General features: G+C 48.1%; 1 protein-coding gene across 3 annotated transcripts; it reads right to left on the reverse strand.

Moving 5' to 3' along the window:
- Positions 1-667: 667 nt before the first annotated feature.
- LOC134032667 (putative methyltransferase NSUN7) lies at positions 668-21490 on the reverse strand. Of its 3 annotated transcripts, none has more exons than XM_062476685.1 (13): positions 21119-21490; positions 20094-20491; positions 14935-14993; positions 12210-12337; positions 11848-12000; positions 10893-11076; positions 9600-9831; positions 9273-9416; positions 9056-9157; positions 7459-7588; positions 6799-6931; positions 1324-1612; positions 668-1220 (listed from the first exon to the last, which is right to left on the reverse strand). In XM_062476685.1, exons 2-13 carry the CDS (start codon positions 20425-20427, stop codon positions 718-720), a joined length of 2391 nt encoding a protein of 796 aa, XP_062332669.1. In that variant the 5' UTR covers positions 20428-20491; positions 21119-21490; the 3' UTR covers positions 668-717. The 3 variants fall into 3 exon arrangements, with proteins under 3 accessions (XP_062332669.1, XP_062332671.1, XP_062332670.1); XM_062476687.1 differs by lacking the exon at positions 21119-21490 and adding an exon at positions 20997-21093; XM_062476686.1 differs by lacking the exon at positions 21119-21490 and adding an exon at positions 20877-21009.
- Positions 21491-22447: the final 957 nt, after the last annotated feature.

A 22447-nucleotide genomic window follows, 5' to 3' on the forward strand; every position in this document is an offset into this window, starting at 1 on the left:
CCATCCCCCCCCCCCCCCCCCCGCCACACACACACACACAGTGTGATACACAGTCTCGGTCTCACACTGCTGGAAACCAGACCACGCTCTTTTCTAGAGACCCAGATCCACATGCACTCTAGCTGAACTCTGTGAATGCAATCCAGTCCAAGAAGAAGAAAAAAATTGAAAAACACACCAAAACATATGTGAGAAAATACTGTAATTCATCTACTCTTTGTCACTCATCTCGACACCATGTAAATGTGATCTGTTGTGAGAATAAAAATGCATTACCGTGAAGGGAATGGCTTCTTGAATGGGCGGTTTTATTTTCATCACAAGCTGTCATGTTTCAGGTCATTAAAAAGCGACGATCAGTGTGGGAATTACAGTCACATGACATTAGAGCAATTGAATCGCAAGTCCTCTTGAGTTTCAGCCAATGGTAAGCTTGTTTCTTTGACACATGCACAGGAAGACTATCAGAGTTTAATACTGACAGAATTATGGACTGTGTGTTTCATTTATCTAATTATGTATGCGATTTCCTTGTGTTACAGTATGTCTGAACTGTGCTGAAATGTTTTATGTATTTCAGAGTATTTGGCCAGTGTTCACATGTGTGTATGTCTGAGTGTGATGTACTGTGTGTGTGTGTTCTCTGTGTGTGTGTGTTCTCTGTGTGTGTGTGTGTGTGTGTGTGTGTGTGTGTGTGCGCTCTGTGTGGGCACCCTCTCAGAGCCAGGGTCTGTTCTTTTTCACCAAGGCCTCCTTGTTGATGCTTCCACTGGAGCGGGTGAGGGGCACCTGGAAGGCCTGGCCTCTCCACTGGCTGTGAGCTATGGCGGGGCTGCTCATCTGGCAGACCGGAGGGGGGGGCAGAACCTGCCTGCTAGGAGAGGAGAACTTAGGGAAGAGGACCAGGGGCAGGGTCAGGGTCACCGGCCTCATGACCTCCTGATGACCTTGGGGCTGCCCTGGGTCCACCGTCTGGGCCGGCGGGGAGCCAGCTGCGGGGGTGTAGAGGTGAGGAGCGGGGGCCTGGGGGGCAGTGGGCTTGGACGGGCGGTGCTGTTTGCTGGAGGTGGAGACGTTGGTGAGGCGGGTCAGACTCTTGCGTGAGGGGCTGGTGGTTGACTGGAGGGTGGAGTATGGGGAGAGGTGGGAAGCGGTTTTGGAGGGGGTGGTGTTGGAGGGGGTGGTGTTGGGAGGGCGTTGGTGACGAGGCTTGCATTTTCCTATGGGTGAGTGGGTTTTAAGAGAGGCAAGGACAAAATAGCTTGTATACAGTAGATGTCTAAACTTTGATTCAGACTTCAGGCTTTGATCACACGTCCTTACCTCGTGGCGACAGCTGTCCTGCATTAGCCAATCCCTGAGGCCCGATCATCGGGGCAGAACTACTGCCCTTAGTCTCACGGTTCCTGAGCTCCATGACCCTGGATTGGGAGCTGGCGGTGGCATGTGGGCGTGTCTGAGGTGTACGAATGTGACCCGTAGGAGCCTGGCGGTTTGGTTGACCATGCTTCTCCTTCCTGGTTGGCCGGGTGGTCTTGATGCCGTCCAGGATGCCTGTGGCCGCTGCCCTGGCGAGCACATCCTCTGCAGACTCCTGCTCCTGCGCTTCAGGCTGCCAGGTGACAACAGAGACAGAAGCCTTCATTTCCATTTTCGAAAAATCCATCCTTGCACCCTCCCTTCCCCGGAAAAACACGGAAACCAGGCAAGGTTACGGCTACGTGGGAAAAGATATCCCCTATCCAATAATCCTTAGATCAAAGATTACCCCAGGGTACGGAGAGAGGATATCTTTTTTGAGTTTGAATAGTGCCAAAAAGCCAAAAATGCAATCAACCTTGTTATTGTCAGAAAAGCAGGATAGAGAAGGTTGAGGCACCAGCCTCTAAAGGATATACTGGAAAGGTAGTAGGCCTAATGAACGCTGTCTATTCATAACCAGAATGTAGGCAAGTGTACAGATATAAAATAGTATATAAAAGATATAGTGGCAAGGAGTGTCATGTCCCATAAGTAGGACAAAGAGGGTGCATTTACTACAGTACAAGGTGTGTACAGTACTTTTGAGAACAATATACCTTATGGTGCCAGCAGCAGCAGGAGAGAGAGAGAGAGAGAGAGAGAGAGAGAGCGAGAGAGCGAGCGAGTGAGCGAGAAATGGAAAATGTGAGAGACAGCGAAAGGGTGATACTGAACGAGAGAGAGAGAGGCACCATGTCCTTTCTGCTGGTTGCAGGGTCACCTGCTGGCTCAGCACTAGCCCACACAACGGCTTGCCGAGGTTGAATTATTCACACACACAAACGCGCACCCTCATAGAGGTGTGCATGTGTGTGAAAGAGAAGGGGGGGGGGCAGAGAGAGCAGTCTTGTGGGGGTTGCACTGAATGTGTTGATGCTAACTCACGCAGACAGGGGGCGCTGAATAATTCATCAGCAACTCTCCCTTCTCTGCTCCTCCTCCCTCCCCCTCCCTCCCTCCCTCCCACCTCCCCCTGCTTCTCTCACCCCTTTAAATCTTACATCCTCTCCTCGCAAGTTTTCAACCCTCTTAAATCTGTCGTTTCCCTGGCCTGCACACTCAGCTGAGCTTGTTGTAAAGGACCTGAAGCACAAGTTTCCCACCATCATTTACATCTCTTACAGTTTCTTGGACAGTTCTGAATCTACCTCACTCACCGAGAGGCTTTTTGTCTCCCTCTGTGTCTCACTTCACCTTTCACTGCACCCGTCTCTTAACCTTTTCTGCACCTCTCTCTCTCTCTCTCTCTCTCTCTCTCTCTCTTTAGGCAAAGGTACTCTCCTAAACTCGACAACCTAACAGAGTTACAGCTTGACCCCCACCTAAACCTGCAGCACCCACTCCTGCTTAGCTTCAGGGACATTTCACTTCAGCAGTCAAGCAGAAAGTCAGACTGGAAGGGGGACCTTTTTTATGGAGATCTCGTTTAGGCAGGACCTAACCATACAGTAGGGTTCAGTGATGAGCACACCTATGTTCTGTTCTGTCCTGCTACAGGCAGGACCAGTATCACCACATCAAATAAGCACTTGTTTATAATGCCAGGTTGTTCTTGCATGGAGAACCCCTTAATAAAAGCATTTTACTGGGCCCAAAACAACGCCCACTCCCACAGAGATTGCTTTTGCGCACTTATCTAATTGCAATTTTTTATGAGGCTTTTCGAAGTGCCACAATAACTTTTGATTAGCCGACTTTATTGCAGGTAGGAAAACCGCCTGTTTGGGGCGCGATGATGGCGGTTTGATGATCTTTTCATCCTTGTCGGTGGAGGTATAAACGTGATGGATGGCCTGGAGACGCCAGATGCCAGGGAACAGGAAGAGGACTTGGTCGCACCCTGAAGGGAGAGAATAGCTTCATAATCTTGTGCGTCGTAAACTGGAGATTTGATTTTCATAAGAGGCGGCGTGTCGTAAACAGGAAAACATACAGGGGATTTTGGAGACATTGAGGAGCTGCAAGGAGGTTTTGTAAGCAAGCCAGTCAGATATCAGTGTAGCTAGACGTCCAGCAAGCTACAGTAGGCAGCAAATGAGGTATGTATGGTGAACCATCCATCCAGCCATCATCCTTTCATCCATCCAGCCATGCTCTTTGATGTACCGACCCTACCCTAATTCCCACTGCAGCCCACTTAGCATCTACAGCCTAGTAAAGCACAGCTTAAGCTGCCATGGTAGATGCCTCACTTAACACCCTCCCAGAGCCCGGGGGGGGGGGGGGGGGGGGGGGAGACAGAGACAGAAAGATCATAAACCTAGAGAAGGAGATCCAGATACACTATTTAGTAGGGGTGGGGGGGGAAATCGATTCACATATGAATCGCGATTCACAAATGTCAAAAATCTTTTTATTTATTTTTATGTAAGCATATATTGAATCGAAATTTGATTAAAAATTGCTTTTTTATCGTATCGCGAGGTACCAAAAGATTCCCACCCCTAATAGGCGGTAAGGTGTACATTTCTGTTTAATATTGAACCATTTTGCAGAAAAAAAAAAAATATATTCAAGAAAAGTCTACTTATTGTCACTGTATTTCGTGAACAAGTTCTTAGAAATCCTTCAACTTGTTTGGTAAGTATGATTAGAAGGCAGAGTATTCTGTTTTATAACTTGGCATTAGCAGAAACAAAACGTACATTGTACTTTGGCATTTAGTAGTGTCATAAGGGCAATTACACTGTCTTGTAGAAAATAACTTTGCAGGAACCTCTGTGGCTCAGTGGGTAAGCATGTGTACCATTGAGTCTACTGTCAAACACGGTACCCCAGGTTCAAATCTTGCTCAAACCAGTTGATAATTCATTTAACTCATATCAGTTAAGTAATATATGTTACCAAAATATTCCCACCCTACTATTTAGGTTAACTGACAGAGCCTGCCATAACTCCCCTAAGTGAGTGTGTGTTTCTGTTCCCTACAGAGGTATGCCTCTGTGATCTATGACACATGTAAACTCAGAACTCACTCTGTCTCCTCCCACAGGTAGAAAGAACCCTCCTACTGTGGACTTCACATAAAGCCAGCCATCCAGAGAGAGAGAGAGAGAGAGAGAGAGAGAGAGAGAGAGAGAGAGAGAGAGAGAGAGAGAGAGAGAGAGAGAGAGAGAGAGAGAGAGAGAGAGGTAAAATTGCTTCTCTTTGCTCTTCGTCTCCTTGCTCTTCGTCTCCTTTCCTGGAGTGTGAATCTGGGACCTACTCTTGGGCCTGTCTGACTCCTCTGATCTTACCTTCCCCCCTCTCTCTCCATCCTTCAGATCCTCCTTCTTCCCAACCCTCCATCTAAACCTCCAAGGCTGAACATGCCTGTCTCCATGACCCAGACACTGATCTTTTCACCTTCTGATCTCTCTCGCGCTCTCTCTCTCTCGCTCTCTCTCTCTCTCGCTCTCTCTCTCTCTCTCTCTCTCTCGCTCTCTCTCTCTCTCCTTCATTCTGTGCTTTGTTGTTCCCTCAGGAGGCAAGAAAAAGGCCTTGTTCCTATGTCTGTGACCAGACACTTCTGATCTCCCTAACCTGTTTCCCTTCTCTTAATCTCCCTCTCCCTTCCTCGCACTCTTTCCTAGCCTCTCTCTCCTGTGTCTGCCCTAGCACCTGTCGCCATCCCTGTTCATTTTCACCTGATCCCAACTGCAGCTCTGCTATTTCCTTATTCCCGGAGCTCACCTTGTCAACACTCCAACGTTTGCCTTTCACTCATCCTTCCATTTCCACCATCCCATCTTACCTCATCCTCTCCACTGCTCCTCGCCTCCTCACCCCCTCCCCTCTCATTCCAACTCTTTTCTCCCCTCCTCTCACGCACCCTGCTCCGTCACCCCCCCCCCCTTTCACCTCTCCTCACCTCTACATTCTGTTCCCTTCTCTTTTTCTCCCCTAGCCCTCTTCTCTCCGTCCTCCCCCTCCTTCCCTTCTTTCTTTTTCTACTTCTCTAATGTCCTCTACCCACTGTTCCCCTTCCCTTGGCATCTATTTTGCCCGATACTTTCCTCCCCTCACCGCTCCTTTCTTCTCACCTCACCTCCTTCACTCTCCTCCTCCACCCCACTGTACTACCTCCCCTCCCCACTGGCAAACATCTCAAATCTCCCACCGTGCTGTGTACAGCCTGTGTGCTCACCCCGGCTCTTGCACCCGGTTACAGGGGCTGACAGGCGCGCTCTTAGCTCCCCGTGTATGTTCCTGTCAGGCAGCCAGCCGCTCCGGCTCCTCTGACAGAGCTCTAATAACCCTCCATAGTCTCCGTCTCACAGAAACGCACCGATTTCTTTCCCCCGTCTTGAGAGATTCTTTCTACCTTTCTCTCTCTTTCCCTCCCTCCCTCCCTCCCTCCCTCTCTTCTCTCTCGTGTTTCTTCCTTATCTGCCTCTCTGCCGTTTTCACGTTCCATTCCCCCCCTCCTCTCTCCCTCCCTCCCCTCTTGCTCAGAGTGGTGTTATTTCGGGGACCAGATGAAAGTGGAGTGTGTGAAGGATGGGTGGGGGAGAGGGAGGGGGGGGTACGGGGGAGTTCCTCCTCAGACGGTAAACGAGGGATTATCTGGTGGATGTGCACAGCTCAGAGCATCAGAGGAGGTGGCACGCCCCCCCCCCCCCCCCCTCACCCACAAGGGCCTTTCTCTTTGTGACGCTTTGAACGTTGACCATATCAAGTACAAAAAGCAAACTCAGTCAGCCAAACACAGAGCCTGGGGTGCTGTGTGAGGCCTGGGTTATCCTGGTGCTTGGATAACCCAGGCCTCACACACAGCCTGGGTTATCCTGGTGCTTGGATAACCCAGGCCTCACACACAGCCTGGGGTGCTTTGTGAGGCCTGGGTTATCCTGGTGCTTGGATAACCCCTCCGGTCTGATCCAGCACTTACACTGAGCCTCAGCTCTTTCTCTGGAGAAAGCCCTGGAGCCCTGGAGCGACGTACAGACACACACTGCAATGCAAGCTCGGAATTTGGGGGATGTTCTCTCTGAGCTAAATATGGTTCTCCCAGCGGTGCAGTCCAGTGCCTGGTATAGAACACAACTAGATCTTACAGGGTGCTACGACGCAACCCAGTGAGGACAAACAAGGACAACTGTCCTTGTTTGTATGGGATGACATGCATGTACATGAGATCCTCTGGGCCTATGGGCTTCCCTCTCTAGCAGTGTATTTAGAGGGAGCTGATGTTCTGATGTATGCAGTAACTCAAAATGTGTGGCATAATGCGCAATTACAGCTATTGTGTGCACTGCAGCAAGGTGCACCGTGTGTGGGCGTGTGTGTGTGTCTCACCTCTCTGGTGAGCACAGCCAGGAAACAGCCGTTACTGTGCTCCGAGGGCTCCAGTCGGAAGAAGGGTCCATCTGCAGCCCTCTCCCCCCCCGCCTCGCCACGGAGAGCAGACACGAGCAGGGAGGAGTCGGGCCTGAACGCACGCACGCACACACACACGCACACACACACAGTGTGTAAATACCCAGAAACATGCAGTACTCATGCACATCACACACACACACACGGGGGGGGGGGGGGGGGGAACACAAAACACAGAGTAAATATATATCTCCTCAGAGACAGAGGTGAAGCAAAAGCCACCCATACCAATGATCTGATGGCCTGTTTCATTCACAGTAGCCTGGGGCAATCTAGGCCTCATAGACGGCCGGGTAAATGTAGAAGGAAAGCTGTGTGGACTCATGTCCACACCAACTGTAGAAAACTGTCAAACTTCGGACGTCCACGTCAAGGCAAGACATTAGGTATGTACAGTACATGGACTATTGTCTGAGGAAATATTTCGTTTCCTGCTTCAGTCAGAGGCTGAGTGATCCTTAACTGGACGTGTGTTGGCTTTTCTTCAGCCCGAGGGGAGGAAAAGACAGAGGAAACTCGAAGAAAGAAAAGCAAGTAGAAAGAATAAAACAAGAGACAGACTGTGTGTGTGTGTCTAACCTGAAGGGCTGTTCTTTGGGCTCCTGGTCTGGTGATGGTCTGTTCTGCTCCAGAGCTCTCGCTAACACCTCCTCGTTCTCCTCTGGGTAGGAGGAGCAGGTGGAATATACCACCACCTGCACCTTAGGGACTGCACACACACACACACATACAACATTAATATATACTGTACATACTGTCTTGACATAAACATACACAACAATGAAACAGTGCCTTAAAGAAACAAAAAACACCCACAAAGGAACATCCATTTTAAGTCTAATTAAATCTGAACTTGACATAGGCACAGGGAAATGTAAGTCCTAAATTGTTATTTCTTTCTGATTTCACAGCACACTGCACAAATAGGATTTTTGGTTGCTTTCTTTTCTATTCTTCAAAGAGAAATTCTCACCAAAGGGTTTTCCAACCCAAAAGTTCTTAAAATATTCCGTTCTTTGAACAATGTTGGTCTGAAACATTGTCTGTTTCATGTAGCTTGTGTTGCTCATAGTACAGCTGTGTCAAGCTGTTCAGTCATTCATCTGTTGTTTACACAGTGCCTATCTCTATAGCTTTCATTTCTGTCTCTCCGACCAATTACAACCAGGCGTGAGCCATTACGTCAGAGCTGACCGTTACATACTGTAGAAGTTAAGCTCAGTTTACTGGAGCACACTTTAATGTACTGCATTGTTTTCATCCGAGGCTAAGCCTGACGAAGACCTTGACGGTTGGAGTGTTGCAGTAATATAAGACTGAGGCATTATCCAGTTTGTAGTTGTTGTACGAGTCTTTCTAGCTTTAAATACCCTGCAGGTGGTTATAACAGTTGTGTGTATGTATTATTCTCTTCTGACAATGCTAAGTATACATTTATATTACTACTATTATGTATTATATTGCTGTATAATGAATGTATAAATTGTATATATACACACCACACTTTCTATAGTGATGTCATCATATAGTTGCAAACCATTTCCCATTGGTCCACATGATACTAACTATGCAGCTTCTTTAAATTCAAGTCCCCTTGCGCGCAACGTATTGTGGTTTCCTCCACATTGTGCAGTCTGAAGCCTGTGGGATGTGTGTGTGTCCGTGTGTGTGTGGAAAGACCCAGCTGTTCATCACCTGTGGGCCTACGGCAGAACTACACACTCCCCTCCACCCACTCAGAGCCGGGCAGTAAGGTCGATTCTCACCTGCCGTTTAATTAACGGCCCTGTTAGAAACCATCTACGGTGGCAAAACTGCTTCAGGGGACAATCAATGGTGGTGTTATTAGAGAGCCTAGGCTCGCGCACACACTCTCTCAACAGATATTGACATAACCCTGACTATACACAGAATTATGGTGAATGTCACAATAATACCTGTACAAATGTTCACACACCTGTGCCCCTGTGTGTGTGTGTGTGTGTGTGCGTGCGTGTGTTGGCTCTTACCAGGATCAGTATGGTGGACCCCAGCAGGGGAATATTAGCACACCTAATTAACACTGAGGCGCTCTCGCAGGGAAACCTGGGGCTCTGGTCTGATAATTAGGAAGTGTGTGTGTGTGTGTCTGCACCAGCACATGCTTGCACGTGTGTCTGGGTCGGGTCACACTCACACTTCAGGGCATGATCGATGCTCTTCTTCTGTTGTGCCACCAGTGCATCCAGCTTAGTCTGGGCTATGGCCCCCTGGGATAGGTCTTGGAGTAGGTCTGTGTCTAGCAGGGAGGGGGAGTGGGGAAGAGACACACATCACCTTGAATCAGCATAGGCTTCCTTTCATTAAGGTTCGGTGTTCTGGCTGGGTGTGTGTGTGTGTGTACAGGCTGGTACCTCCGTTCTCCTGGAGTATGAAGTCTACAGGGTTGCTGAGCGCAGACACAGAGCACTGGGGGAGCAGCAGGATGAGCCGGACCCTCTGGAGCCTGGGGTCAGCCGGCTCCACAGACAGGAAGCTCTCCGGGATCAGCTTCACATCTGGGGAGGAACGCACGCACAGGAAGAAATGCATACCTCCCCTCCCATAAACACATACAACATGGGACACACACACGGGAAACACACACCACACTCGTGACGTCACGCCCCACACACGCATGCCACGTGCGCGTCACACACACACACATACTTGGGACACGCACACAGTCGTGTCCCACGTACTCTTGCAGCCCACGTTGGCGAGCGTCTCCTGTAGCTCCTCCCTCTGCTCGGGGGGGCGCTCGCCCACGCAGACGGACACTCTGGACTTGCTGCCGCGGGGGGTGTGGCGCGGGCCCAGCAGGGAGGCGGTGTGTGCCACGGTGAGGCCCGACGAGCAGCCCGCCACCAGGACGTCCCCCTCGGGGGCCAACAGGGGCCGCACCACGTAGGGGCCCACACAGCACGACTTGTCCTGACACGCACACACGGGAACAGGACTACTTAGACGAGACTACGGACATGCCCGAGATCAGACATGGAGAAGGACCATCGACAGACACACGGTGCCTGTGACAGACACAGATGGACAGACGGGACAAACAGACAGACAGACTTCTGTGTACAGAAAAACAAGGTTAAAGTGAAAACAACATGACTTTACTGCAATAGAGAGAGAGAGAGAGAGAGAGAGAGAGAGAGAGAGAGAGAGAGAGAGAGAGAGAGAGAGAGAGAGAGAGAGAGAGAGAGAGAGACAAAGAAAGAAACGTTGTGGTTTGGACAGAAAGAGAGGTGGTTTAGAAACAGGAGGAGAGTGTGGTGAGGAGGGGATGGAAACAGAGGGGAAGGAGAGAGCGAGAAAGAGAGAGAGAGAAATATAGAGAGAGAGCGAGATGAGAGAGAGAATTGGCAGCCAGTGAAATCAGATTACTATGGAGATGTCCTTCAATCAACGTAACCTCTCTCCAGAGATAGTGCTGAACGTAGCACAACCTCTCAGACCAAGCTCACATCACTCTCTACTCAGTGTCCATATCACCGTGTTTGCAGAGGAAAACGAGAGGGAAAGAAGAAAAGAACAAGGGCATTTAGAGCGGAGGGGGCGAGGGAGAGGAAGATAGAGAATGTGTGAGGGGGAGAGAACAAGTGATTAATTTTAGCAGTGGTATTGAATGCTTAATTGAATTTGGCTACGTAATCAGATTTCACTAGCTGGCGTGCTAGTGTGGCGTGTGGAGTTTACGGGAGTGAAATTAAATAGCAGGAGCTCCTCTGTTGCACCGAAACAGGAGGGTGTTACAGATGAACTCAAGGGGGTTTTCAAAAGATGATGTGTTTTTCGGATTTATTTATCCATTTGTCAGTTTCAGAAACACTTTTCGAACGAGCAAAGATATTTTAGTGGCACATAAAATGAGAAAATAACCCATTATAGTGTGTCCTCGTTAATTGTGTGAGTGCGAGCCTGCATGAGCAGGGGCCCACTGGGAAATGTTGTTTTAGAGGCTTCTCTGTTCTCCCTGCTTCCTGTCGTACCTGGATGATGAGCTTGTATTGGCTGAGCAGCCTGGTGCGGTACAGGTCAGCTTTGACCGGGGCAGGGAACACCAGCATGTCGTCGCAGTGGGGGTCCTGACAGAAGGTCTGCCCCTCCAGCTGACTGACGGAAGTCACCTGGGAGAATCCCTCTTGCTTCAGGACCCTGCACACCTCGTCAAGGCTGACCAGGGGAAGGGGCCGGGCGGGGAGAGAGGGCGGAGGGGTAGGAAAGAACAAATGCACTCGTTACACTGGAGTGTGTGTCTTGTTTCATCATGTAAAACCATTTCTATAACCTTTACTGAGGCCTCTGTCTACCACCACTGCGTAACAATGACATGTTACAATATTTTGTGGGCTTGAAAGGTAGTCAGTCAAGAGCAAAACACACACACACACACACTCGCACTGTGCCAACCCCACAGGTGACCTCCACAGTCCCAGACCTTGCTGAGGGTTGTTGCTGATTGGATCTGTCCACCCGCAGTGGGATTTACACCCTAGTGAATCAGGCTGTCTGTACACACACACACACGCACACACACACACACACACACAACGTGCCCACTCACTTCACTCATACACACGCATACACAGTCTGTGGTTTAATGGGATGTCAGCAGGCCATCTGGACCATAAACCACTGGACAACCCCCCTGCCTGACCAGTGTGTGTGTGTGTGTGTGCGTGTGCGTGTGTGTGTGTGTGTGTGTGTGCGTGTGCGCGTGTGTGTGTGTGTGTGCAGTATACATACGTGTACCATTTGTGTCTATCCATGTGGGTGAGTGTACATACGTAGTGTCTGTGTGTGAACATTCACACATACAGAACATGTACTTTGTGTCTGTGTGTGTGTGCGTACGTACAAGAACTGTCTCTGTGTGAGCACATACTTAGCACATATACTTTGTGTGTGTACGCACAGCGGCTGTGTGCGAGGGAGTGCCCTGACCTGCTCCTGAGTGTGTTGACCCAGGCGTGGAGGGGCAGGCTGCTGGCTCTCTGCTGCTTTCTCCTCACACTCTCAGGCAGGATGCAGTCGATGGTCAGCAGGTCGTGCTTGATCCTGCAACGCGCCAGGGAGGCTGCCAGCTTGGTCTTGAACCTCAACACACACACACAGGACCCATTAAGGAGACAATGTTACATCACAAACTAATTACGAAAGCGACGTACACATCAACACACACGGGGCCCATTGAGGAGACGATTTTATATCACAAAGTATTAGAAAGTAAGGTGCACACGTCAACACGCATACACACGCACACACACACACACACCACTTCCCTGCTCTTCTCCCTCCTGTTGTACCTGAGAAGACAGCTCTCTGTGTCTCGAACTTCCTGTATGAACTCCTCCCCCGGGCACTCCCGCGGGAAGAACTTCCTGTCCTGGAAGTCGTAAAGCATCACCGCCACCAGGCTCATCTGGTCGTCCGGCTGGAGACAGACATGCATCGGACGGAGAGATAGGAAGCATAGATTGGACAGGAGAGATAGAAAAGAGAGATAGAGCCTGCGGTCCATCAGTAAGACAGAGGGACAGGGAGCATGGAGATATGGGATCGATAGCACTGGCGGTCCACTGCCCGTCAGCTAAAAAGGAACACATGGCAAGAGATAAGATGGATGGAACTAGAGAGGTGGACGAAAAGATAAATAGACTCTCTACTAGCCATCAGCTCCAGAGGGGAAAAACTGAAACTAGATATAGGATAGATAGAACTGACACACTTCATCGGTTTACTTTCTGGGAACAGTAAAAGTATTGTCCCCTGACTCGAGAGAGAAAACGCTGCGTAGAAATAGGATAGATAGAACTGACACACCTGGATGGTCTAGGATATTTAGGATGGATAAATGCATCAAGCTCTCTGGCCCAACTGCAGCTTAGAGGATACAGAGAAGGCCTGCCAGTGAGCCTGACATACACACATACACACACACACACACAACCCTGCACTCACACACACTAAAATCCTCCTGAACTCACACACACTGCTGCACTCGCACACCTGTACTCACGCACAGCTTTGGGATATCCTGCTATGACCTGGCTCCAGCCTCTTAATTAAACACAGGAGGAAGCCACACTCCCTCACTCCCTCTTTTTTTCACGCTCTACCTCTCCAAAGCCCCTACCTCTCTCCGTCTCTCTTTATCTCCCTCTGCCTCCCTCTGGGTGAGAGGCTTTGGAGGCAGATGGTGTTGCTCGGCAGCAACAGATTGCCGCAGCGTCGCCGCTGGGCTAATGGGGCGAGAAGCTAATATGCTACACTAGCTGGCAGTGCCAGGGCTACGCTAGGCTAACGTGCACACTAACAAATTAGCCGAGCGCTCGTAATTCACTCGGTAGGTTTTTAATCTGTTGTTTTGGAAAGGTCGATATCGGGGACAGGTGTTGGATCCAGCCGCTCCTCCTCCTCTTCCTCCCTCGTGCCCTCTACCAAGGTTGAACCCTTTGGGGGCGGGCAGTTACAAATTCCCCATCTGCCGTTGCTTGGCAACAGCGTCCCGCCAAGGGATAGCGGCCCGGAGAGCAAACAGGTCGTCACGTCACCGTGGATACCCAAGGCCTGCACGCTGTGACACTTAGAACTGGGAATGCTGTCAACACCGCCTGGTGTGGGGGCTAGTTAGTCACACTGGGTGTTGTAGCCCTGACAGGGAGGTCTTGATCACACATGAGTGGTGATGTTATCTATTCAACACTGTCAGCTGGGCTTGGCTCTGCTGTGTCTCTCAGTAAACACTGTACATGCAGTATGTACATTTCCAAAAGGTTCTCCTTCTTGGCCCCAGAACAGCCCCAAAACAGCCTTTTCTCTCTGTTAGCATCAACTCCTCACCCCAGCCACAGCGGGCCTATCTATATCTCCATCTCTCCTCCTTTCTGCTCTCCTTCCCTGCCCTCCCCTATTCCCACCACCCTTTCCATTCCCCCCAGATCCTCTCTTCCTCTCAATCTCCCTTTCTCTCTCTCTATCAAGGTTGAACTTTATAGATGGCAGGTGGGTGTAAAAGGGCCGAGAGGGAGTTCTAAAGGAGCGTCTCTTTGTGTCTGGCCTTTATTGTGTGTCTGCCGGTGGGGTGCAGAATAACGACCTGCCACTGAGAAGCATGGCGACCCATTCATTTCAGACATGGTCATAATTCATCTCACACAGGTACAGTAGGCGCGTGTGTATGTGTGCACCCTGTGTGTGTGTGTGTGTGCACATGGGTGCGTCAGCTGCTCAAAACACTCCATGACAACTGTATTTAAACACACAACACAACACTCTACTCCTGGTTTCAGGGACTGGATGGTAGGGGACAGGGGAGAGGAGACACGGACACAGGGGTCATGTGCTCCATGGAACAGTAATGTGTAAAGCCAGTTCCTTACTGAAGTACTTCGCTCATTTCAAATTAGACCAAATGTTCTAACTGGAGCAAGCCCCCCCCCCTCACCCCAACCCCTTCCAGTGCCCCCTTACGGAGCTGCCCCCCATCCCCCCATCAGCTAAACGACTAACGGAGTGTTCCCTTTACCGTCTACCAGCCGGGACGTTTCATGGCTGAGCTGGGAAACCTTCAGTTTTTTTACAACCGTCTATGGCGGAACTAATTACATTCAGCCCAGGTCCCGGACATGGATGAGCTGGGACAAGGGTCGGGGTGTGGTGTGGTGGGGAGGGGAGAGGAAAGCTGTTGAGAAGGTGCCCGGACAGCATTTTGATGTCATAACTAATTAATGGTCTGTTTTGTTTGAGGGAAGAAGTGATAAAGCAACAAATAGACCTGGACGGGCTGTGAGGCGGTTTTTATGGCTGCTTCAGAAGGGAGCGATAGTCATTTCATGGAGGATGAGCCCACACACAAAGACTTTCTGTGAGTTGATGAAAGCTCAGTATGAATGTCATAATCATTATCAGATAAACTGAACAAAGGGGTTTGCATGTGTAAAACAGCAGGGAATTAATATAGAGGGCTCTGTGTGTTCCTACTTTGACAAAACGTCCCAACTATTCTGAGAAGAACCGTTTTTTACTCACCATTGGCTGAGAGAAGTAGAAGCAGCTGTCAATCATGATGTCCTCCAACAGTTCTTGATCTATGGGAGGGACATGTAAAACTAATATTTAAAGACAGGACAGATAGGACATGAGAGGAAAGAAAATGTGAGTATAGAGGTAATGTGAGAGGAGAGTAGACGAAAAGAGAGAAGGGAATATTGAGGAGATTTCAATCATTCTGTGTCTAATAGATCATGATTCACAACGGCCCAATCTCGTCTCTAATTATCTCCCCAGCCCAGTCCAGACAGGTTCATTTGGGGGCTGCCTGATAGTGATACTAAGAATTACCCTCCTAACTAAGCGATAGAAACGATTAGGGAGCTAAATCCATATCTAACAAAGAACACTTTTCTGGAATGGAGGTGAAGGTTCCTGGAGGCAGAGAAGAACAAATAATATGGTGGTAATTTGAAATGATAATTCAATTATACAGGATTAATAATTCCAATTAAACGCTCATTTGTTTCCTTTTAATCAAGTTATTAAATCATTTCGAGTCATTAATTTAGGAGGTTTGTGTCTGACACTGCTAGTAGCAACTGGCAATGGCATCCATTGATTCCAAGGACAGCAGTGATGTTTCTTTTTTTGGAGCGATAGCATTAATACACATGATGATACAACAAACCAGAGAATCGCCTTATCTAGTCTGGTTTATCAAAAGGTTGTAGCCTAGATAGGTAGCTACTGAACAGGCTGCCCTTATCTGGGGGCCTCATCTCTGGGCTCCTGATGGGTTTCCCGTCTCATCTAGTCCCTGGGCCGGCCTGGCGGAGATATCACCAAGGCAGCATCTGTCTCCACGGCCACAGGAAGCCGCTTTCTGGCTCTCACACAGGAAGTCTGATCCCGCTCTTTCCACACCGAACTGTGGGCTCTCTTTTCCATTCCGTCGAGGGGAGAGACGAGGCATTTTCCGCTCTATCTTGTTTAGGATTAGAGAACAGCTGTTTCTACAAGCCTCTGTGTTTGTGGTGTGATTTTCCTACATTATGGACGGAATCGTCGGTAGAATTGCCCAATGCACGGCAATGTTCCAGGTAATCTTGTTAAACAGCGTTTTCTTCATTTGGAGAAATCTTCTTTATCCCACAGCAAAGGAGGATTTGTGTGTGTATGTGTGTTCAGCGTTCTGTTTGTCCTCTAATCCTGAGTGACACACATGACTCTTCTCTAACTGGCGCTGGGAGGTGACGACCTGACTGGGACCTTCCAAAGGCAAGAGCCATGGCAACGGCCGACACCACTGCTGCCGGCCTATCACAACATCACAAATCACACTGGGATGTTAACTGCATGTTGAGCTTGGGCCAGATAGGCTACACATACACACACACAAACACACACACACAAAGGTGTGTCCTTTTTTTTTTTAGGGTAAACAAAAACGTCTGTATGCTTTGCCCTAAGCTAATTTACAGTAGCCATATCTCAACCAGTGTTTACTAGTTCCGCCCGTTAGAGCAGGAGGTGGTAAAGATAAGCTCTAGGCCGGCTCCACAGAGTGAGGCTCAACAGAGCCACGGACAAGCCTGGTTCGTTGGTCCATAGAGGTCATTGTCCTGGTCGCCCCATAAATCACACCCAGGAGACGGGGGAAACACAGAGGAAAAATCACCTATAAATCTCATACGGCGGAAGCCATTATATACCCGACACACTGCTGAGCTGGGTTGTGAGCAACCACGAAACAAACGACTCTTCCAAGCTCCAGGTGAGGCTCGAGAGTTCTCATATCTGCTTTGCGCTCTTCAAAACCCTTTCATTAGTCAAAAGGGTTGCTAATCACAAAATCCTTGTATTAATTCTGAGAAAGTATAGTAAAGTATAAAAGAAAGTTTTTTTAGGATTACCAAGGACTACATTCAGGAATTTACCCTTAAAACCATCAGCCGGGTGGGAGGATGTGTGTGTGTGGGGGGGGTTCTGAAAGGGTTATTTTGCAGTGGCGAGCATCCAGGTAACACAATGACCTGGTGAATGTTGATGGCCTCGGTCAAATAAATCCACAGTGAAACAAAGCCTCTCTCCGGATCCAATTCAACTCTCTGTTCTGCATCTGTACACCCCACTTCACATGAATCTGGTCAAACCTGAGCAAACGCAACAAGAACTTTGGGATGAGTTTATTCACATGATCACCCTTGCATTGGCTGACAGAGATGGCTTACATATTAGAGCTGGGGCCCATTAGCTGGCACTGTGCGATATAAGCTTTCTCAGGCTGAGTGAGCGCCATGCCAAGGGCAGGACAGCCATGTTCTCTCCTCCTGTGGCCTGAAACAAGCAGCTCCCCCTGGTTAAACAGGCCCCTATCCACCCTCTCCCCTCCCTTCATCCCTAACTTTCTCTCTTTACTTTCAGCCCTCATTCTTTCTTTCTATCACTGCACCCTCCTCTCAGCCCAGCAGTTTCTCCCCTGAATACACAGACCTACACTCTCTCTTTGTGCCTCCCTCAAGCCTCCCTCCCTCCCAAACTACACTCCATCCCCACTCCCACCCAAACACCATCCCTCAACCCTCCCAAAAAACATCCCTCAACTCTCCCTCTCTCCACCCTCCCTCCCTCCACCCTCTCTGGTTCCTTCCAACTTCCATCAGAACTTCTTTGTAGCCTCTCTCTCTCTTCCTCCACTGTATCTCTCTACCCTCCATCCACCCTACCTCTCTCTCTCCCTTCCTCCACACGCCTGATAGAGGGACACAGCCGTCTGTCTGGCAGCGCTGGCGGCAACCGTGGACAATGAGGCAGAAACACTCTCAGAGGGACAGAGAGATGGAGGGAGCGACGGAGGGGAAGGTCGCTCACAAGGTCGTCGGCTGCATTTAGCCTAACTTTGAATTCACACATGAGTTGCTTTGTATTAAGCAAGAGTTTGGGGACTTGAGAGTACTTTACAGTCACTCAATAGGATGTTGTAAAAGGTGGGGTGGGGGGGGTGGGGGGGGGGGCTGCAAAAGATGGGTCGGGGAGTTCCAGAGGTTGAGAGAAGGGTTAAGGATAGTCCAAATAAGAGGGGGAGAAAGAAAGACATATGGTAGATATGGGAGCAAGGGCAAAGATGCAAAAGAGTGAGATGGGAAACAAAGTGAGAGGAACATGCACAGCCGACAGAGCCTTCCACCTGGACACACACTCCAAGCATAGCTAGATATTTCAATATGAAGAACGGGGAGGATACCCCACAGGGACAAAACGTCAGCTTCCATACAGAGTCAAGCGGAGAGATCCAGGGTCTCCCCTGTGTTACGGCTGGATGACTGAGGTGTGGTGGACCATATCAACAAGTCAGGTTCTGCTGTCATCTTAATGGGACATAACATAGACCTTCTGTGTGCAGGTTGTTATGGAGCTCTGCTCAACTGATAAGGGTTTATATCCCCTGATCAATACTACAGCTCATTGATATTTTTCACTAGACGTTTTTTTTCCGCTGGTAAAGCATTTTCTTTGAGGTTAACAACTGACCTCAGCTCGATGTTGGATCATTGTCATTCCCAGGCGACACACAAAGGATCAGTCCGGCGGGGTGCAAGTGTGTGTGTGTCACTAGCATATTGATTTCTGCAGTGGTAGTCAGCCCTGTGCGTGGGAGGCTTGGGAAAGATTAACACTAGATGCACAGCTATGCCATTTCAAATCTTCCAATCATTCAGCACCAACTACCTAAAGTTAAATTACAGTTCAACAATACTTGATCAACAAGCATACTAGCTTTCGTCTCGCTATCCAACCCCCCCCCCCCCCCCCTTACTCTAGCAAAGATTAATTCATTTCTTTAGATGAGCCATTGGGCCAACAGGCCTTCATTGTGGTAATGAATGCAGCCACACAAACACTGTGCTTCCTCGGTCTTCTCCATTATGGGTGGACAAATTTAAGACCTGAAAAAACGTGCCACCTGGAAGTATGAGGTGATTACAGTGCAGCGCTCCCTGAGTCAGTCTGGTGGTCTACTTGGAATCCACATTGTTCGCTTGACACGATTATCTCTCTGTGACATTATCTAGTCACTAACTGACTCTCAAAATGAGTCTCCTTTTCTAGGATAGGAGGGTGGAAGAGGGGCAGAGATGACTGGAATAACAGCAGTTCAGATGATACTGAGGGACTGTTAGTTTAAACTAATAAAGCGTAAAAAAAGATGAGATTGAAATGGAAGAGATTTAAATCACTTAATTTCTCACCTAATGGACCGAGCCAAGCAGGGTGAAGACTTGAAGTTAGAAATGGGTTTAGAATTTCTAATACACCAAAATCTAACTGGCCAATGACACTTTTATCCAAAGTAATTTGCAGGTCTCCCACCTACGGAATATACAGCAGGAGACTAGAGACTAAATATGGGCTTAGAACCAATTACGTTTTGATATTCCTAACTACACACCATCCAAAATAGCCTGACCTATTTAAAAGTTTGACCTATGCACTTTTAAGTCGCAGCTCTTATTGCCAATTTAAACAGTACAGCCCAGCATCCCCGGACCTTGAGGCAACAGAACATTAGAATGAGATAAGATAATTATGGGATAGGTAGGCAGGGCTGGTCCAGGTGCAGAGGGGGGATAGTATGGAAGCACAAAATCATTCAGGACTACAAGGATGGGCTGACTAGGCCCACCTCTCACACGAAGAGTGAGATAAATTGATTCAATCCCGGAGCCTGTGCTGACAGCCCAAACCCCCACCCCCTTATCACCACTGAGCTGATCACACACGCCTGTGCGTTTGGCCACCCAGCCTCAGGCCTCGGCTCCAAAGATAGCAGATTATGGGTCAAATTGATTTTTGTTTTTGCATCGCACGGAATTCCCTCCGGCTATCCGAGGATTTTTATGTCTTTCGCTTTTCCTCCATCATCCTATCAAGAATCAATTCAACTTGTCAATTAACTTCTCCCGGGCTGTTCTTTCTCATTTCCAAATTGTGGTTTGTTTGTTTCTTAAATCAAATCGGTTGAAGTTGCAATTTAAAGCCCTGGAAATTAATCAAATGGGGGTTATCTGAGTTCCTGTGTTATAACCCCCTAAGTGTCTCAGGAGACATATCTACTTTCAACCAGCATAATATATAGGTCAACAACATCAGTTTGTGTGTGTTCTGTGAGAAGTGTGTCACTTTGGCTCACTTACATTTGAGTGCATTGAAGGCAAGCTCATAGGCACTGCGCTGGGACACTTCATCTTTTGCCCCTGGCACAGGAAGTCCCGACTTCTTGCCAAAACTGACCAATCGGTGGGCCGCTGGCTTCTCCTGGTGAGTGTTCTGGAAAATAACCGCAGCCAGCAGGTAGACACTGTCTAGGAATCCCCACTGGCCCTCCACAGGTGTGGGAAGGACTGTGTTCTCCTCTGACTCCAGGTTGGTTTTATCCAGGAGGGTGAGGTCTTTAAGGCCAGAGATCTGGGACCCACCACTGGTCCTGGACACAGAAGACCGCTGGGACCCTGCGCTGTGTTTAACCATCTTTTTGTGTCCACGCCTTGAAAACGCCACGCCTCCAGTCAATAAAACTCTCACCACTTAACAACTGAAAGAAAATAAAAACACTTAGGCAAATTATAGAAAGATTATATAATTTGATGAAGTTAAAATATTGTAACAGTAGGCTGTAGTTGGTTGAACTGCATGGCTGAGAGATTTTGCACTTTGGTCTCTCAGGTATCAAATTAAACCAGGCCATCTTATTAAACAAAATAGCAAAAGACAAGGCATTAAAAAAAATCCCTTTGCTACAGTCTACATTTACATATAAATTTACACAATTCCAGTATGACGGACAGAAATGTTGCGCTTGCCAAACAAGGCAAAACAGATTATTCTTATACAGTATCTGTAGTCTAATGTGAAGCTAATTAAAAGTTTGCCTAACTTTATCTTGCTACTAAATAAATAATGACGCTAAATTAATTCACCTGCAGCCTATAATTAAATCAAAGACAGCAAAATAATCACAGACACAGATCAAAGCCACGCTGTTTGAGATAGCTAGTAGTTATTTATAAATAAATAAAACAATTAATGCCTGTCAGTACAAGTACAGGTAGATGCTACTACTAGTATTAGGAGGAGTGGTTGTTAGTACAGTAATATGCAGCAGTCAGAGCAACAGATTTGAGCAAGCTAGCCTACAACAGAAGCGGTAGTTAATATTTACCGTAAAGGGAGGCGTCCTTGACTTTTTATTCTTTCCGAAGTCCAGTATCCGCTACCAGACATTCTCATTTTACATGATGATTTTCAGACAAAAAAGTTTACCAGCAAATATTCGTCCACAAACACTTTTACATAATAAGCGAGCGAACTTCAGCACCACGACACTGGTGTACAGTATTAATTGTGATTTAGTGGCTCTAACCTTGTACTGTAGCTTTAAGTTACATTGCAACCCGACTTCACCTCCAAGTGAGCTGAAATCGCTCAAACAATGTTTAGCCAATCTCTAACCCTTAAGCATAGCAACCTTTGCTAATATGTTCACACAGACGAGCAAACAGGTTGAGTTTGATAACAAAAACAAATTGGAGGAACACCTTGGTTGAGGGAGCTTCTATCACCATGGTAACTATATGCAAATTAAGTGGAGTGGAATCTCACACTTATATTTATGCACCGGATCGAAAAACTGCTCAAATAAAGCCATATTCCTTGCCATAGACATATAGTAAACCTTTTTTGTAAAATATAATTCCGCATTTTATATTTTACTCCCTCAAGGTGATATGGGGATGCGGCGCTCTTGTGTTGAAATGAAAAAGGTCTGTCAATTTCGCAAGCAGCAGTAGTAGCCATCGAGTCCACTTAACGCAAATTTCAAGGTTCCCACTTCTGACCGATTCCCGAGTTTTTGTAGCGTTTATAAGGGCCCCGTTCGGTGGCGCGACTGCTGCCAATACTATAGCTAAAATAAAATGTAGCCTACCGGAGGACATTCTCCCAGAGCTCAAGTGTGATTTTCACTTAAATGAGACAATCACTTAGGAGAAGAGGATCAGACAAGATGACAGCTTTCATCTGAGTGATGAAACTGCTTTTCCTGCTGGGGTGGCACACGATTATAGCAATATACAAGCCAGCATTTGGAGACTAGAAGAAGACGATAAATGCAAGGATAATTTTTTTTATTACTGACTAATATTTCGAACAATCCCCATCAGACTATGTAAACACACAATGAAAACTTATAGCACACATGGTCTTAAATGAAGGCTACCATGAAAAAGAACACTGTCTGTTCTGATTTGTTATACTTCTAATATATGGGTAGGGTATAGCAGCTACTGATTTATCTGAAGCCATTTCGTTGAAATATTTCTATGCCCACCACTCCAGTTATTAGGGACCGTTTGTCAGGTGGCCTGCTGCATGTCAGAACCCCCTTGAGTTAGCACGATTGAAACATGACTGCCCTCTGTTGTATAAACTAGTTACTACAAGCAAGATAAACAGAAGACTCTAATGGGTTGCACCTAAGTGAGGCGAGAAG

This window comes from Osmerus eperlanus, chromosome 13, assembly GCF_963692335.1.
Source record: "Osmerus eperlanus chromosome 13, fOsmEpe2.1, whole genome shotgun sequence".
In the NCBI taxonomy this organism is placed as follows: domain Eukaryota; kingdom Metazoa; phylum Chordata; class Actinopteri; order Osmeriformes; family Osmeridae; genus Osmerus; species Osmerus eperlanus.

Bases quoted from the DNA above. Each gene is read 5' to 3' on its own strand.
- LOC134032667 (XM_062476685.1), bottom strand. From the start codon at position 20,427: ATGGTTAAACACAGCGCAGGGTCCCAGCGGTCTTCTGTGTCCAGGACC. The intron at 9,417-9,599 runs GTACGTGGGACA...GTTCCTCCCCAG, and splicing joins CGCCAACGTGGGCTGCAAGA to ATGTGAAGCTGATCCCGGAG. The intron at 1,221-1,323 runs GTAAGGACGTGT...ACTCACCCATAG, and splicing joins AGGACAGCTGTCGCCACGAG to GAAAATGCAAGCCTCGTCAC.